Raw genomic sequence first — 17,160 nt, forward strand, 5'->3', positions numbered from 1 at the left:
CTACAGCCCTTGCCACTGTAGTGGCACCGACACCACAGGCTGCCGCCGCCCCGCGCTGCGCCGGCCTCGCCTCCGAAGGCCGCACCGGCCCGGTTCGACCGGCAGCGGCACTGCTGCCTTCCCCCGGCACGCCCTGGCGCTCGGGCTCCTACGCTTGAAGAGCTTGTGGAAGCTGACCCAAAACTTGAAAGTCCCTGTGGTATTTGGGTTTAACTCTTTCGCTTCTAATTAAACCGGCACACGCACCACCTCCTCCCACCCCCGGCACTCAACCCGGGGTATCACTGACAGGTGTCGTCAAAAAAAAAAAAAAAAAATCCAGTATGGGAAGAAGAAGAAAAAAAAAAACCCACCCCAAAACTTGCGAAGGCGCTGTCCCGCTGGTACCCATTCCCCGCCGGGACAGCGGACGCGGCGCCGCTCGCCGCCCCAAGCGGGCTGCTGCCGCCGCTGGCACCGGCCGCCTCTCGGCAACGGCCGCCGCCGTCAGGGCGCAGGGGCCGCCGCCAGCGGGTTACGTCACCGTCATAGCTGCCCGCCGCGCTGCCGGCGCTCGGCGCGCCGCCCGCCTCCCCCCTGGGCGCAGAGGACGCGCGGAGCCGCTGCGAGGGCGCTTGGGCCGGGCTGCCTCCGCACCGCCGCGCCGGGCAGCGAGGGGGGCGGCGGGCGCGGGCCGGAGGAAGGGCGGGCGGCCTTCAGGCAGCGCGGCGGCAGGCGCGGCGCGGCGGGGGCCTGGCGGGGGCCTGGCGGGAGGGCGCGCAGGCGCGGTGCGGGCGAGCCGGGTGCCGCCATGCCGACTGTCAGCGTGAAGCGGGACCTGCTCTTCCAGGCGCTGGGCAGGACCTACAGTGAGTGGCGCGGGCGGGCCGGGGGCGGCGCGGGGCCGCTGCTACCCTCACGCCGCCTCCCCGGCGGGCGGCCGGACGGGGCGGGCCGTGCCCGCGCCCCGCGGGGCGGCGGCTGAGGCGGCGTGGTGCGGCCGCCCTCCCGCAGCGCCTCCCGGCTGAGGTGTCGCGGGGATGCTCCGGTGGTGCCTCAGGAGTCGTGCGCGGCCCTGCCGGAGGCTCCCTCCGGTCACGGCAGCCGCTGGGCTGCGATCGGCCGCGGCGCCTTCAGCCGGCTGCCCGCCCCGGCCCGGGCAAAGCCCTGACGGGCGGCGGCGATGGGGCAGTCCGGCCGCCCACCGACAGCACCCCTTCGCTCGTTGCTTATCCCGTGCCCACGGAGCTGAACTAACCCTCGGGGGGAGCCCGGGCTTCAGAGCAGCAGCGGTACCCGCATCGGGGTGCTCCCCAGCCTTTTGCTCTTTACGAGCCCACGCCATGCCAGACAAAGCCGTGGGTTCTCCCTTCAGCCTTTTGCCCAGATACGTGCTGTGTGAGTCCAAATCACTCAGGAAATCGGAACCACGCGTCTCCAAATCGCGGTTTCTGGTTGGAGTGTCTCTGTCTTTTTTTAGGAATTGGTTAAATCAAAAAGGAGAGGGAAGAGGTGGGAGCAGGCCAAGCAGACAATACCGTGTTTTCATTCAGTCCTTCTCACCCGGCTCTTCAGAAATGTGACTTAAGAACTGTTTGTTTGGCTGAAAGAGCATTTAGGCACATGCAGCAGCTTATCTAGCCCACACTGGAGCTGGTAGGCTTTTAAGACACATGGGTGCAAATCTCCATTTTCAGATCAGGGTTGTGTTACTTGTCATAACACAGTCGATGCAACCTCTGCATGACAAGCCGACTGATTAAAAAAGTAGCTGTTGGCAGAAGCTGTCCAATTATTGCCTCGTGTTTTCGTTATCTACTCAGGCCAGAGTTACACTGGCAAACTTGGCCGAGGAGCTGGTAGCGAAGCTAGGCTCCGAGGCTCAGAAGCCCCTGCTGTGACTTCAAGAATAACGTGTCAATAAATGCAATATGTACTAAAGAAACTGCTACTCAGATGCAAATATAAGCAAAATTCTTTAAATGACTTTTACCCTTTTTTTCAAAATTTTGTTATCTTGTTTGAAAACATTCAAAACAAAAAAAAGACTTTAAAAGTCTGAGGTCTGTTAATTAACCAAAATTCACCTTCTTTCTTCACAGCTGATGAGGAATTTAATGAGCTTTGCTTTGAGTTTGGTTTGGAGCTTGATGAAGTTGTAAGTAACGTTTTTATTTGTTACTTTTTCAGTAGATGTAGTGTACTGACAACATTTATACTTGGTAAGAGTTTGTACTGCAGCATTATTTCCAGCATATTCTCTTGGCTGATGCCCTCTAGCATGTACCAAGAAAATGTCTAGGCAAGGTTTGGAGGATACCATGCCCCAGGTATCCTCAAAAAGCGGTGTGGACAAGGCTTGAAGGTTCCCTTGACCTATACAATCTTTCAGCAGTACTGCAGCAGCAGCAGGCTTTTCATCCTGAAACATCCTCATACATCTCCATAGCACAGGGCAGAACATGTAACACATACCTTTAGGTTCTTGTTATAAAATACTGTTGTAATAGACACTGTTAACACAGGTGTTTCAAATCTGAAAAGAAAAACAGACCTACAAAAATCACTGCCTTGGAAGCAGGAGAACCCAAGATGGCATATTGCTCTACTTCATGGAGGTCGGCAGTCTGTGCCACTTGCTCTTCAGTCTCTGGCCCCATTTTATTTAGCAGCATAAATATGGCCACAGACCATGTATCAAACATACTTTACAAGATCTGTTTGGCTTTGTTTTGTATGCATTACTTCTGTGCAACACCTACAAAAATGTATTTGTCCTGGACATTGTTACCTAAGTTGTAACTAATTTCTATTTAAAGTTTTGATTTAGATTCCGTACTTGTGAAAATCTGCTGGCCCTCTTAACTGTATCCATGTAAATCTTGTTCAAGTGACCTCTTTTGGTTTTGCTTTTTAATTTGAAGTAATCGATCTTTTAATGATGTTTATCAAAAGCCATCTGAACATCATATGTTATGCTTTATTTCAGAATAGACTTGATATGACAAGTTATTTGCTGATCTATTGCCAAAAATAAGGTCTTGGTTCTCTACTGGGATCTGCTAGCCTGGAAACTCTTGCTTCTATAATCTCTTTTTTAAAAATTCAAATTCTAATAGTGAATTTTTCTTTTGGTATACTGCATTACAATCTCTGAATCTGAAAAAGATTTAGATTTTACGTCATTTCTGGTATTTGGTGTGTCCATTTGCTGTATAAATCCAAATTACACCTTTAAACTTGTATTTAATACAATTTTTCCTATTGTATTATCTCACTATCATATTCCTGTCAATGTTAAGGTATTTCAGGTTAAAAATACATTTTTGCTTAATTTCAGACATCTGAGAAAGACATTATAAGTAAAGAAAAAGGTGAAGAAAAGGCAAAGGGGGCATCTGATACTGTTCTCTATAAAATTGATGTTCCTGCCAACCGTTATGATCTTCTTTGCCTTGAAGGGTTGGTCCGAGGACTGCAGGTCTTTAAAGAAAGGTAATGAAGAGTTGTGAGATTTTTGTGTGGTTTGTTACTTGTTTAAATACGAGACCATTTCTGGTCAATAAACAAACTTGCCATTTGCTTGCATTTTGAGTATGATCTCATGTGTAGATCACATTCCTCAGATGTTCTTCTGGAGAGGATCTATTGCATATTTTTAAAAGACTAGACTAGAATGTTACTGGGTTTTGGATCTGTTCTAAAAATTTTTCAACTGCTTTTCCATTTGAGACTTATCCTCTGTAAAGAACTCCTGCAGAGGAACTTCCTTGTGATCCTCTGTAATAAATACCAAAACAAATAATTTATTTCACTTTTCTGCTATGACTTTATCTTCTTGAGTCCTTCCTTTCTAGTTCAGTAATCTGCATACCATCCTACAGAAAACAAGTTTTAAACAGTTAGTTAATTTACATGCCAAGACATGTTACTAAGAAAGTTTTCTACATGTAATTGTTGCTACATTTCTAAAGTTTCCTGCATTTGGGGAACTTTCTTTCTTTTGGTTACAGACTTATTTCTCGTTTTATTCTAGGATAAATCTCCCTAGGTACGAAAAGATAATACCAGCTCAGGGTGAAGGTCAGAGGCTGATTATCACTGAAGAGGTAAAAGTGTTTACTGCACCTTTGGAAATTTAATGAGAGTTTCTGAACCAGCAAGATAGGTATCAGTACCAATTTTATAAGAGCAGTAAGGCTGGAAATCTTATTTCCGGAACAAGAGCTAAAGAACTTTAAATATCTCTACTCATTGTGATTTATTTTTAGGGAAGGGGAGGGGGAGGAACAACAGACAAATTATTTTGGGTGAACCAAGTAGCAGATCAAATCAAAGTTTCAGATACTCACCTTGCATTGGTCTTCTGGGCCATTACACAGTATATAGGAAACCTCCTTGTCTCTACTAGACCTGGAGTGGGTTCATTTGGGTTTTTTTCCCCTTTGGGATTCTGATGTCTTTCCATGAATTTTCCTTTTGATTACTACTTTACAAAAGAGGATGTTACGAAGAAAATTGCACATTTAATCAGTTTTAGTCTTGTATATTCTGTGTACTTGAAATTTATAATGTGTTGCTGTTGTAAATTGCAGACTGTCCAAGTCCGTCCTCATGCTGTAGCTGCAGTCCTTCGTAATATAACTTTTACCAAGGAACGTTATGATAGTTTCATTGACCTCCAAGAAAAACTACACCAAAATATTTGCAGGTTAGTGCTTAAATTTGAAGTAGTGTATGGTGTCTATGTGTATGATTTTATCACGTTAAGCCTGTGCATACCTATTGCAGAGAGGCATTACATTTACATTGATGCTAAGGAAAATCTTTTATAGCACCTCTCTTGATCCTTCTCGTTTCCTTGCCTGCTTCTAACTGCTCTCAGTATTTTTCAACATAAATAGCTGTTACAGCTCCTACAACAGTTAAGAAAGCATTTTGCAACAGTCCCATTGGATTTGCCTTTGCTGTTAGGTGTGTTGTTAACATTCATTAAAATGTTATTCGTGAAAATAATTTCTAGGCTTCTCAAAATTGCCCTTCTACTTTTTCAGTAAGTTCTCTGAATGCATAGGAGTATAGAGCATCATGAGATATTATCTCAAAGGAACTCCAAGTATTACTAGTAAAAACATTATTTTGCCTTCTTTCTTTCTAGGAGAAGAGCGTTAGTAGCAATAGGTACCCATGACTTGGACACCATCTCTGGCCCGTTTACTTTTACAGCTAAAGCACCTTCTGAAATTAAATTCAAGCCCTTGAATCAATCCCAGGAGTACACAGCTTCACAAATTATGGATCTGTATAGGGTAAGTGGGATTTTTCAGACTTGTTGCACTGAATGCAGGAAGATAAATTTCCAAGGCTTAACGTCTCTCATATCCTTGTTATTAAAAGTTGTTCTTACAAATAAAACAGAATTATCTTCTGTAGCTTCAGCCAGTGAACATTTCCACATTTTGCTTATTCATGAGAAATACATGGTAATACTTTGTTGTCCATGAAGGATACATCATGGTGTTTTGTGGCTAAGCATAACTCTTAGAATAGTGGGTTTGATATCAACCCTCTGATTTTGATTTATCAACACAAAGACTGCTTTTCATGATGCTCTTAATAATACTGTAAAAGGGTTGTATATTTATCTGTCTACACTGGTAAGATACTCAGTGTACAAAGCTGAGAAAAGCTTGGGGTAAATAATACCAGATTTTTTAATGTTACTTTAATTTGGCCAATTTACTTGGGGAAGATGTTAAATTATTTACCCAACTACCTATTAGGCAAGTGTAGCTATGTAAAAGGCTCAAGTTAAGTCTGGCACTGCTCTTGGCCCAGCATCCTGATGAAACCAGGTAAATGCTAGGAAAAGATTCTATCAGGTCTAATTTTATGATGTTTCTGTGGGCCACTTTAAATGTCAGCATTTGAAAAAGATACTATTATCACCACCATTACAATATACAGCCCTGCTGGAGCACACGTACTGGTCATAGAGATAAATAAATTCTTAAAGATCTCTCGCTAGAGATGAGTAAGACAGCTAGGAAACAAGGGGTATCAGAGAGACTAAAAGTAAACACTGGTTTTGGTACAGCATATACCTGTGTCATTGAAACAGATGTAAATTTTGAATCAAATTTAAGCATAAATGGGTCGTATTCAGCAATTTACAATTACAAGTATTGTAGTGCTAATTTTTGGAGAAGCTAGTCACTTCTAAGGAAAGTTCTTATAAACGAAGGATGTGTGCCCATGGGTTTGGTAATGAAAGGTCTGCTGCAGTGAACAAGGGCATCGTTCAGACAGCATGGCCTACGCATCTTTGAGAGAATCCTTAAATAATTTTTAACAGTTCTGAGGAAAACAAAAAAACCAGTTCTCTCATTTCAAAGTTTTCCTGCTTCTGAGAGCAAACAGCTTTTGCTAGTGAAGTACCTAGCCCTAAGCCAAATCCTTCCCTATTTCAAAGTTCCCGTTAATCTCAGCAAAGGATTGTGGCACTGTGGAAGTTCACAAGTGAGCCAATGTGAATTTTAGGTTGTGCTTTGTTTCTCCAGACTGACAGCCACCTTCGGCACTATTTACACCTAATTGAAAACAAGCCACTTTATCCTGTCATTTATGACAGCAATGGTGTTGTTCTGTCCATGCCACCAATCATTAACGGTAAGATTACTTGTGACTAGTTTATACTGTCGCTGCTATTTTGTGTGTGAGAGTGTCTAACAGAAACATTGATGTGTAATAAGGATTATTCTGTTTTCTTAAAATCGTTTCGCTTACAATTTCACAGTCTTCTTTCCTTCTTTTGGTTTAAATGCAGCCAAATTTTTTGCTCCCTCCCTAGGCTGCTAGTGTTCCTCTTTTCTCATTCTCATCAAGAGGACGTAAAGGTTCCACTGCAAACCTCTGCATTTAGCTTCTTATACCCTTCTAGAACTCAAGAAAGGTTCCTTGTGACACGAACCTTTGTTAGGACAGCATTTTGTTTGCATACATAAACGTTGTTCATCAGACATTTAGCTAAAAGAAGCATGTAAGAAATTACTTTATAAACCGGTAACTGTAACAGTCTGCTTTGTACTCCATTTTGTGTGGTCACAGTAGGGAACTTTTCACCTAGGTCTTAAGCCCAGTGTATTTATCAGCAGCATGAACCACTTCTTGTGGATCCTTTTGCTATCACACAAGTGATTCCAGAAGACTTCAATGGCTTAAAAAGAATAAATTGGTCTAGACTTTTCTGCATTGTTTCTAAACATGAGTTTCCTCTGACTGCAAAAGAAACTGTGGGTGATTTTTGAGAACCATTTTACTGAAGCCAATCATTGATGTGGCAAGAATTACTCCTTTAACAAAGGTATTTCAGTATACCTATATATTTAGTCAAGAGTTGGTGACTTTCCCTACACTGACCAGTAAAATCTGCAGTGATAATCTCTTTGGATATATTTTTCCTAATTGACCTTATCCATATCTTAAACAGCTAACCCAAGTCTTCTAAAAAGGCAGCTCAAACTCTGTGGCAGGGACTGGTAAGAACAACTGTTCCTGAACTGAAGGTGGTGTCAACCACTGTGTCTGATCTTTCTTTGTTAGGCTCATTTCAACTTTGGAGTGTTCCATGTATAAGCATTGCATATTGTTTACACTTTATCAATTAAAAAGTTTGAGCTAAATTTAATACCTATCTCTATTTTAAAGAACAGTATTTGAGAGAAGCTTCCAGGTTAAAGGGTAGTTTTTAAACAGATAATGAAATGTAAACATCTGTATTGTTTTTTTTTAATTATCTACAAGCACTTAAGTGAAAGGTTATATTTGCTTTGAAGTGAGTCCAGAAATGCTGAATATATTCCGTCTGCAAAGAGGTATAGCACAGCATCAAAGGAAAGGGAATACAAGATAAGCTCAGTCTTAAGATCTTCAGTGCACCTAACTTTCAGTCTGGCTGTGACCTAGTTTCTCAGGTAGGAAACTAAAACACAGGAGCCGAATGACAGGCTCAGGGTCAGTCAAACGAAGCAAGAATGCCCATGTGTATCCAAGTGTTTGCTTCCCTTTGCCTCCTGTGGGGTGCATCTGCATTAATGAATGGTGCAATGAAAGGCGAGGACTAAGAGGTTAGAGTTGGCACGTTCCCATACAATTCTAGGACTGTGTATGTCTACATTGCATGGTTACCAGCAATGCAATTCATTCAAGGTATGCACCTAACAAGCAATACAAGGCAGATTTCTGTACAGCTGTTCTAGATTGCTTGTGGCTTACTAACAGAACCCCGCTTTTTAGGGAACCAACTACTGGGGGACTTTGCATCCAATTTGCAAGAGAGACACTTTAGCTGATGCCCCTAAGTGTATGTTCCACCTTGCTTCTTACAGATGAGAAGCAGTTTTGAGTGCATCAGTGATGTGCTTCATTGCACACCTCATGACTCCCAGTACAGACACAAAGCAAATTCATGCCTAAAAAGAACGCGTAGTGGGACCTGAATCACTAATATAGACAAACACATAGTGTATCAGCAGACAGTGTCAAGAGATCTTGGTTATTCACAGAAGTAGCTATGGATATTCATCAGTTTAAATAACTTTTTTAAAACCATTTAGTTCATTCTTGTCCAAGGCTGCTTTCTTACACACATCGCACATCAAATGCAAATACGTTACGAAAGCCAGGAGGGATGATGCTCTGGAAGTGCAGAACCACTTTGCAACCAGCAGATGGCCGCTGTTCTGCTAGTTTGCTTTTCCAAATGGATACTGAGATACCTGTAGATTTGTGTGTCTTTCAATATAAAGCATAACCTGGTCAGTGAGTCTGGTCTGTTTTTTTCCTCTTTTTGATTCATAAATTTAAAAATAAAAAGAGCTGCTATTCCGGTAAGAATTGTGAATGTTGGTGCAGTAGACACTGTCTTTTTAAGCTGCGGAAGATGACAATGATCTTTCTAAATCACAAAAGGAGTCTGTATCAGTGTCATTGCAAGAAAAGTAATAACATTTCTTAACATGTTTTTGTCTTCACATGTTTTAGGAGATCATACAAAAATAAATGTAAACACCAGAAATGTGTTTATTGAATGTACAGGCACAGATATTACAAAGGTAAATTAATCTTTCTTGCTTTTGATATGCTGTAATATCATTGTTTTACTTTTGGTTGATAGGGCTCTAATACAAAGGCGTACAATAGCCAGGTATTTACTTTATGGAGCCAACCTCCCATTTCAAAAGGTCAAGATAAGTTGCAGGACTATGTGGAATTCCCTCAACACAGTTTTAGGCTTGCCTATAGACAGTGTTGTATTTTCATTGGATTTTGTTTTTACTGTGTCTTCACATTGATACTAAGTGTCCAGTTTGTATGAGAAAGTAATTTAAGTAAATTAGGGGCTTTTTTTGTTGTTGAGCTCTTTTTCTAAATCTGAAAGGCTTTGAAAAGAGTAAAAATCACTAAGACTGCCTATTTTGCCAGAATACTCTTTGTAAAGAATCATTTTGTCTCCTACTTAGAATTTGGGCTGAGGGAAGGAAGATGACACTTTTTCTTCTCAGTTATCTTTTTCAAGCAGGGATGCTCTGCAAATAATTGTCAAATTGAAGTCTTTCCATATGGCAATTCTGTAACTCAAAGCTGAAGGATGAAAGCTTAGCAGTTATAATTGCCTGTTCTTGAATACAGGTTGTGCATTCATTGATAGTTTCCCTGAAGTGTGTATCTCGATGCTTAAGAGCAAAACCACTTTTAACTTACCCTACTACACAAAGATATGTTAACGACACAAATAAATTTGCCCGTTAGGGAGAGGCTTCTAAGCAAACTAACAAATAACTGCTTCTTGCTACTGCTTGCCTTGATAGTAAAAATGAAAATGGCGCTGTTCTGTTTACATAAAGGAAATTACATTGTGAGACATCAAAAAACAGCCCTTGTAGATTCAGAAGTTGATCTGAATCTCATGATTATGTTCAGTTATACTAATCTCTTAAAATATTAACTGTAAAACAAAAGATTTTGCAGATGAAGTTATTTGGTAATATATTTCTAAACAATGCACAGTCCTCCAGTCCCTACATTCTCACTTGGAACGTCAGTGAAATGACTAACTAGACTAAAGGTTGGGAAGACACAGTTCCAACTGGTAATAAAGACTCTGTGTATCTTCAGAACAGAATTTAGCAAAGATATACAAATGCTTCAGAACGTTGAAAACCACAGGTTTCAAGTTTTTGCATAAATGTCTTTGCAGCAGAAGAAAAACATTTTTTAAAATCCAGTCTAGTATTCTAGACTGCTAGGATTGTGGTTGTTAAGTTATTAAATAGAATAGAATGAAGAGAGTGTAAGACAAGATTTGTTTCCCCATTTTTTGCTAAGATACTTTGTCTACTTCAACACAAGTAGATGACAGATTTCAATGTGATTATTATTTTTATTTTGTAGGCAAAAATTGTTCTTGATATTATAGTCACGATGTTTAGTGAATATTGTGAAAAACCATTCAGGTGAGTATAAATCTCCAGTCAGAGAGACATTACATTTGGGCCATGTGTTAAAAACATTTTTACTTCTGTTTTTCTGTCTCTCTCAGTGTTGAAGCAGCAGAAGTAGTTTATCCTAATGGGAAGACCCACATCTATCCGGTAAGCATAGTCATATCATATCTCAGAATGCTTGGGGAAAGGATTTTATTTACACAAAGTCTGGTAAGAGTCTCTTTCTGCAGAGGCAGTATATACTGGTTTTGAGGTGTAGTGTAAAAGCTCAGCTTGGCACTACCTGTATATTAGTGATTCAGGGCCTTCTCTAGCCCCACAAAAAATAACTCCAGCTCCAGCTTCCCCTTATCTAGAAAACTCATTCTGAAGCTCCGCTAATTTATGATAAGGCTAAAAATACAGCCTCACTGACATAGCCCGATACTCCAAAAAGAAGGGTGGAGTTTAAAGTTATGAGCGGTAACCACTATTGTGGTTTAGAGTTCATGTGATACGAACTTTTTCAGGAACAAGTAAAGACTGCAATCAAAGGTCAGAATCTGTGTCTAAAGCCTTTAAAACTTGTGTGTTCCAAATCAGGAAAAATGAATGCAGGAGGAGGTCCTTCAGGCTTAAACCAGTGGACAACTGAAATCAGCCTCAGCATAACTTACTTATCAGATCTGGAAGCTTTAATGCCCTTCAGTTAAAATAACCTTGTAACACTGGATTTTTCAGTCTTTCACTTTTATAGATTCCAAGTATATAAATTCCAAGTATATAAAGGTCTATAAGGCAGGATGTTGACTTCAAGTGCAGGTTTGTCTGCATTCAGAGTCCCAGGCAGACCTCTTTGCGGTAATGGAGTCTTACTGGTTTTGTTCTCTTAGTAAGTATAAAGAAAGCGATTCCTCCTGTTTCCTGAAAGTAACTGAAGACACACAGAGATCTGGTTGAGTTCATAAAATCAGATGTATCAAGCAAGTACAAACTGTTTAGAGGGAAAGAAACTTATTTTTACTGAGGTTTTTTAGTGGTCTTTTAGCTTTTTCTTTTAGCAATGTCAGCTTTAATCAACAGAGAAAAGATCTAGAATCCTGAAGACATGTCCAACAAAACAGAAATCTCTGCAGTAACCAAAGTAGCTTCCCTAGACAAAACAGAGCAAAAAAAATCCCCAAAGTTTTAGATGCTAAGGTTTTTAAGGATGTATATATCTAGAAGTTTAGAAACACCTAAGTAAATGCATACAAAATAACTTTCTTAAATATGTTGCAAACTTTCTAAGTAAAATACCAGTAGATATTTCTGTGCCAATACAGAAATAGAAAGTTTTCTTTCCTTTTCCTCCTAAAAGTCATTTGATCTGTACTAGACCGTGAGATCTCATGCATGACCATTCACTGCTTTAGGGCTTTGACTTAGGATGAACTTGTGACTAGAAACTTTCAGAAACTTTATTACTTGCATATATCAGAAATTATCAGAAGTTTCAATAACAGGGATTTCATGCTGCATTCAGCCTTCTAGCTTAACCGAGAACAGCTTTTGCATCACGAACTATATGTTTTCAAGAATCCTGTTACATTAAAATATTAAGTTTAGCCTAATATTCCACACTTGTCTTCTGTGGATGTCATGTTAGTATCATTATTAGAGAAGCTAGATTACCAAGATGCCAAAATTGAATCCTCTTAGGTAGAACTGGCAGGCATTGTGTATGCTGAAAAGCTTTGTCTTTCTTTTTAGGAACTGGCTTACAGAAAAGAGAAAGTGAAACCTGAACTCATTAACAAGAAAATAGGAATCAGGTGTGTTACTGCAAATGAAAACGTAGTTTTTACCCCATAAACACTGATAATGAAAAAGGTACTAGAAAACATTGATTATTGCATTGTTTTAAAAATGTTTACACTGTGATTTTTTTTTTTTTAATTTATCAAAAATTCAGGGGTTACAAAGTAAAGAAAAATGACCATCTCAAGAATCAGAATCTGAGCTGGTTCTGATGGAATGCTAAGTCTATGTACAGTCCATAAAGCACTTGGAGATTCTTCAGGATATAAGGCAATGCAGCAGAAACATTGGATCTTGCACTATATCAACTGGCTTTTTAAAGTAATCATAAATTACTACTCTCTTGTTTTGTTTCAGTGAAACTCCATCAAGCCTTGCAAAGCTGCTGACTAGGATGTGTTTGGAGTCACACGTCATAGGGAATGGGAACAATATAGAGATTGAAATCCCTCCTACCAGAGCGGACATTATCCATGCATGTGATATCGTAGAAGATGCAGCAATAGCTTATGGTTATAACAACATTCAGATGACTATTCCGAAAACGTACACCATAGCTAATCAAGTAAGATTGCCCCTTCAAATAAACGCTCTGTTGTCAGTAAACGACTAGTGCATGCCAGAAGGGCTTTGGGGAAAACAGAACCTAGGAATTAAATATTTTGACATGCTTTGCCTTGAGAAGTATTTACCATGGATAGGATACAAAACAGATGCCCCACTGATCTGAATAAGTCCAAGACCAGTGGTTGCTAGTACTTGAAAAAAGACAGGGTTTAAGTAGGGAGCCCATATTAAATCTCTAATTGGGAGATTCATTTCCTCAGGCAAGCCTAAAGACAGCTGGCTGACGCTTTCAAAAATTTTGAGTGCACAAGCATAGTACCTCCCTAGTGAATTCACTGTAATGTAACAGGCAGAATCATCTCGGGAAAGAATAGAAAAATATTCTTAGACGGAAGTTGAAAACTGTTTTTTGTTTCATTTTAGCTCCCCCTCAATAAGCTGACAGAACTTCTGAGACTGGACTTGGCAGCTGCTGGATTCACCGAAGCACTCACTTTTGCCCTGGTATATTATACTGATTTCATATTTTTCTTAGTTGTGTGTTGGAACAGAGATGCAGCCAAAACTGCAGACGATGGTCTGAGGATATGTTGTTGCATAAATGTACCAGTATTATCCATTACTGTTTTGGCAGGTGATTGTTTGCCGGTGCTTTGGAATTATAGTATAATATTTTATGAGTTTGTAGGTCAGAGAAATTGAATGAGTCACTGTTAATGTGGCATGTAGTTCTAAGTATAGAGGCAAAAATAGCTGCTGAAGTACTGGGTTTAGTTTAACTTGATAGGATGAAATTGTAAGACAGCAAGTCTCTCTTGAGACTTTGATCACCAGATGTGAAATTCATCATAGTTTGATAATCTGGAAAACAAACATAAAAATTAGTACTTTCTGGTGGATATTACTACAGTTTAGAGATTACCCTGTTTCTATTTGTCTCTTTTAAGTATTGTCACTTGCCCATGATTCCTTGCATTAGATACCAAGCTAATATGTAGTTATTCAGTCAGCAAAGAGTTTCCTTTAAGAATACCCGTGAAAAAGTTATAATGCACACTAAAGGGACACAAATTCCCCTATAAATTTCACCACAGGTGGGGTTTTTTTTTTTGCATGGAAGAACAAATAAAAATACAGTAATTGTTGTTACCACCGGTTGCAGGTCTTATTCATATTATTTGTTACAGCCATGCAAGTAGTCTTTTACCAAGAGCTAGGACTCTGCAGCAGCATGTGCCACTCCAGTACTAACAGCTAGCATAATTTCTAATACTGAAATTTTGCAGCAGGATTGTTTTGTTGAAATCAGATGTTCAGTAGGAAACACCATCTTCATCATGGCCACTTGTTCGTACCCCTTTGCCGTAGTTGTGAACTGGATCAGAGAACCTGATCTACTATTTAAAAAAAAAAAAAATGTTAAGTACACCCCCACGCCCTCCAAATGTATATGGTAACTGTCCATATCTGGAGACTGGCATAGCTAGCTATTAAAAATACACTATACATTTTAGAAAATCCTTTCTGTTGCAAGATCTGCTCAAAGCCTTTGCCTTAAACTGCTAATTTGTGGACATTTAGCGTATGGGGAGCTACCATCACATATGCTATTAAACCCTTCATGGAATTTCTCAACCTTTTCCTGAACTTAAAACTTACTCGATGGCCAGAAGTATACATCCCTGAAAGTACACAAACTTTTAAGAAATAGTTATCTGATCACAGATTATTTTTTGATAACTTACTTAAAGATTTTAAGATACAGTGATGCAGGCTCCTAAAACACTTCCACGCATTTGAAAAGTCCAGGTATTGCAACCAAAGTTGGTAATCAAAACTGATTGAATAAAATTTTAACACCTTCAGATTTCATGGAGCTTCAAAAGCAAAATTTGGACTAAAGTCTGAAAAATATATTCCACTTTTACTATTTTGTTATTATCTCATTTAAGTAACTAGGACTAGTATTACTAGTATTACTTCCTGCAGTGCTAGTATTTGACAAAGATATTCAGACTATCTGTGGTAGTACCATGTTGGGGAAATAATATGTGTAACATGGTCAAGCTTTTATAGATTTTCCTTATTCATTAATAAATATCATTCCATTTTCCAGCACTGAGTAGGTAATATGGTTAAAAACATCGAATGTATTACATTACTACAACTGAGGACCTTTATGAACTGCAACAGCAGAATTCTGTGAGATCACGCAGTTTATCATGTTATCACATTACATATTTGTATTTCTGCTGTGGCATGATGAAACCCACAGTCTGCTGTTTCACCAACACTTTATTAAAACACCAGTGTGAGGCCTATGACTATGACAAATATAATTCATGCTACAACGTTCTGTAGCCCATTGTTATATGACAAACACTGCTTATGTATTTGTGCATACAATCTGTTTCTCGGCTTGAGCCCCAAATTATACTTGTACACAATAGCATTGCTTTCTGTGAGGAGCTCCAATTTAGCCAAAATGCATTTAGTTAAATCACAGTAACATACTGTAGTTTAGATACGCATCTGAAAACTGTTTAACACAGTTTTCTCCTCCTAAGGTCAGCATTCATTTACGATTTTATTTTTTTGTATTCAATAATCCACTTTTTCAGATGGTATCATCTGCTCATTTTTCTCACATTTGGTCTATCAACACACTTTTCAGAGTGCTGCCAGTGCAAAGGGAACACTTCTGGGAGACTGCAGTATACTAGCAAATCCTCAATTACATGCCTAGTCTGCTATTGGTTTCTTTAATACATTAATAAAGCTATAAATTCTGGAAATCTGTAGGGTGGATCTTATCAGTAGCATCTGTTGGTGTATGTGCACAGACATCATCTGAGCCTGATGAAGTGCATATGTATTGCTTTACTGACCAGCTTAAAAATACACCTTGAGAATAAGGGCTTTAAAAATACTCCAACTCAAAAAAATGAAAACAACAACAATGAACTACGAGAATCCTGTGCAGCTATGAAAATTGAAGGCTTGGCCATATGATTCCTTTTTTTCGTAGACAGTACTTTACTTTCTGTAAGTAGCCCCAAAGGATTGTTTTCTCTGTGAGAAAGCTTGGGTACCATTCCCTTTACAAGTGCTATTTTCAAAATAAAATACTTTACCAACTACGAGTCAGGGGGCAGAATCTGAGCCTCTGTTTTTTAAAACAGATGACAGCAAATCCATGACAGAAGCCTAACTAGACGCTTGTCTTTTTTTTTTTTTTTTGAAAACAAGCTTTATTTTGGTTAGTAATTAACATTTGTAGATAAACCAGTTTGCCTGCTTAGTCTTAAGACTGGGGCTTAATTTTTATTATGAGTGAGTGTTGCACATGAGAGTGTATATTATGGGGCCTCAGAGCAACTGCTACAATTGCATTGTTCATTCTTGATATCAAATTTCATCATTGGCTTACTGTCTATTTTAACTACTTGACCTTGGTGTTTTTTTGTCTCTTCCTCTCAGTGTTCTCAAGAAGACATTGCAGATAAACTTGGCATGGATATCTCTGCAACAAAAGCAGTGCGCATAGCAAACCCCAAAACTGCAGAATTTCAGGTGAGGTAATTCAGGTCAAATTCTGAGAGCAATGTTGTCACAGATTCTGTATTTAAGGAAGAAAGAAAGGAACCAACAGGAAATAGAATTTATAAACTATAGAGCTACTTTTCCTGCATTAATGAGGATGTGTATATTTATGTGCTAAATTTGCTAGTGGTCATTTTCTGTTACTTCTTCACTGAGAAATACCTTACTCGGTGTGAAATACTATTAGCTTTTCAATAAAGTAAAACACCATGCTGTGTATGACAGCAGTGGCAAAATTGAGCTGTCTTATTACAGAAAATCCCAGATGATTGATCAACTCCCACATTTAGAAAAGCCATTCAAAATAATGGAACTACTAGACCTGGCAATCTCTAAACTTCCTGAGCTCTGGATAGGAAATTTTTTTTTTTAAAAATTAGTAACCATTATTACTTTTTTTAAAAAATTCTGTATTGCTCTAAGTATTTTAATCTCCATTTCTAGATCATTTGATCTTTGCTAGAGCAGTGAGTGAGAGCTCAAGTACAATATTCTCAACAATTCTGAAAATACCTAAAGGTGTACCCACAGTTTTTTTATTTCTTTTAGAGAGTTTTTTTTTTAAAAAGATGCTTTCTTTAGTTTACAGGGAAGATAAATTTAGAGGCTTTTTTTGTTTCTAACCTAAGAAATACAAAGGTGAACACTTTAGAAAGGTTTAGAAAAGTTTCAGCAGTCTGTGGGTATTATGTTTTGTGATTTGTGGGGTTTTTCCCTCAAGATCTTC

General features: G+C 39.4%; 1 protein-coding gene across 1 annotated transcript in view; it reads left to right on the top strand.

Annotated features, from left to right (window-relative positions):
* The first annotated feature begins 790 nt into the window (after positions 1-790).
* The window catches only part of FARSB (phenylalanyl-tRNA synthetase subunit beta), a 41,119-nt gene continuing 24,749 nt past the window's right edge, over positions 791-17,160 (top strand). The window contains exons 1-14 of the mRNA XM_075716233.1: positions 791-848; positions 2,082-2,137; positions 3,320-3,474; positions 4,016-4,088; positions 4,575-4,690; positions 5,138-5,288; positions 6,540-6,648; positions 9,022-9,092; positions 10,432-10,493; positions 10,580-10,631; positions 12,216-12,277; positions 12,621-12,828; positions 13,254-13,334; positions 16,311-16,403. Coding sequence (XP_075572348.1) covers positions 791-848; positions 2,082-2,137; positions 3,320-3,474; positions 4,016-4,088; positions 4,575-4,690; positions 5,138-5,288; positions 6,540-6,648; positions 9,022-9,092; positions 10,432-10,493; positions 10,580-10,631; positions 12,216-12,277; positions 12,621-12,828; positions 13,254-13,334; positions 16,311-16,403 — 1,347 coding nt within the window. The remainder of the gene's footprint in view (positions 849-2,081; positions 2,138-3,319; positions 3,475-4,015; positions 4,089-4,574; positions 4,691-5,137; positions 5,289-6,539; positions 6,649-9,021; positions 9,093-10,431; positions 10,494-10,579; positions 10,632-12,215; positions 12,278-12,620; positions 12,829-13,253; positions 13,335-16,310; positions 16,404-17,160) is intronic.

Source organism: Pelecanus crispus, chromosome 9, assembly GCF_030463565.1.
Source record: "Pelecanus crispus isolate bPelCri1 chromosome 9, bPelCri1.pri, whole genome shotgun sequence".
Taxonomy (NCBI): domain Eukaryota; kingdom Metazoa; phylum Chordata; class Aves; order Pelecaniformes; family Pelecanidae; genus Pelecanus; species Pelecanus crispus.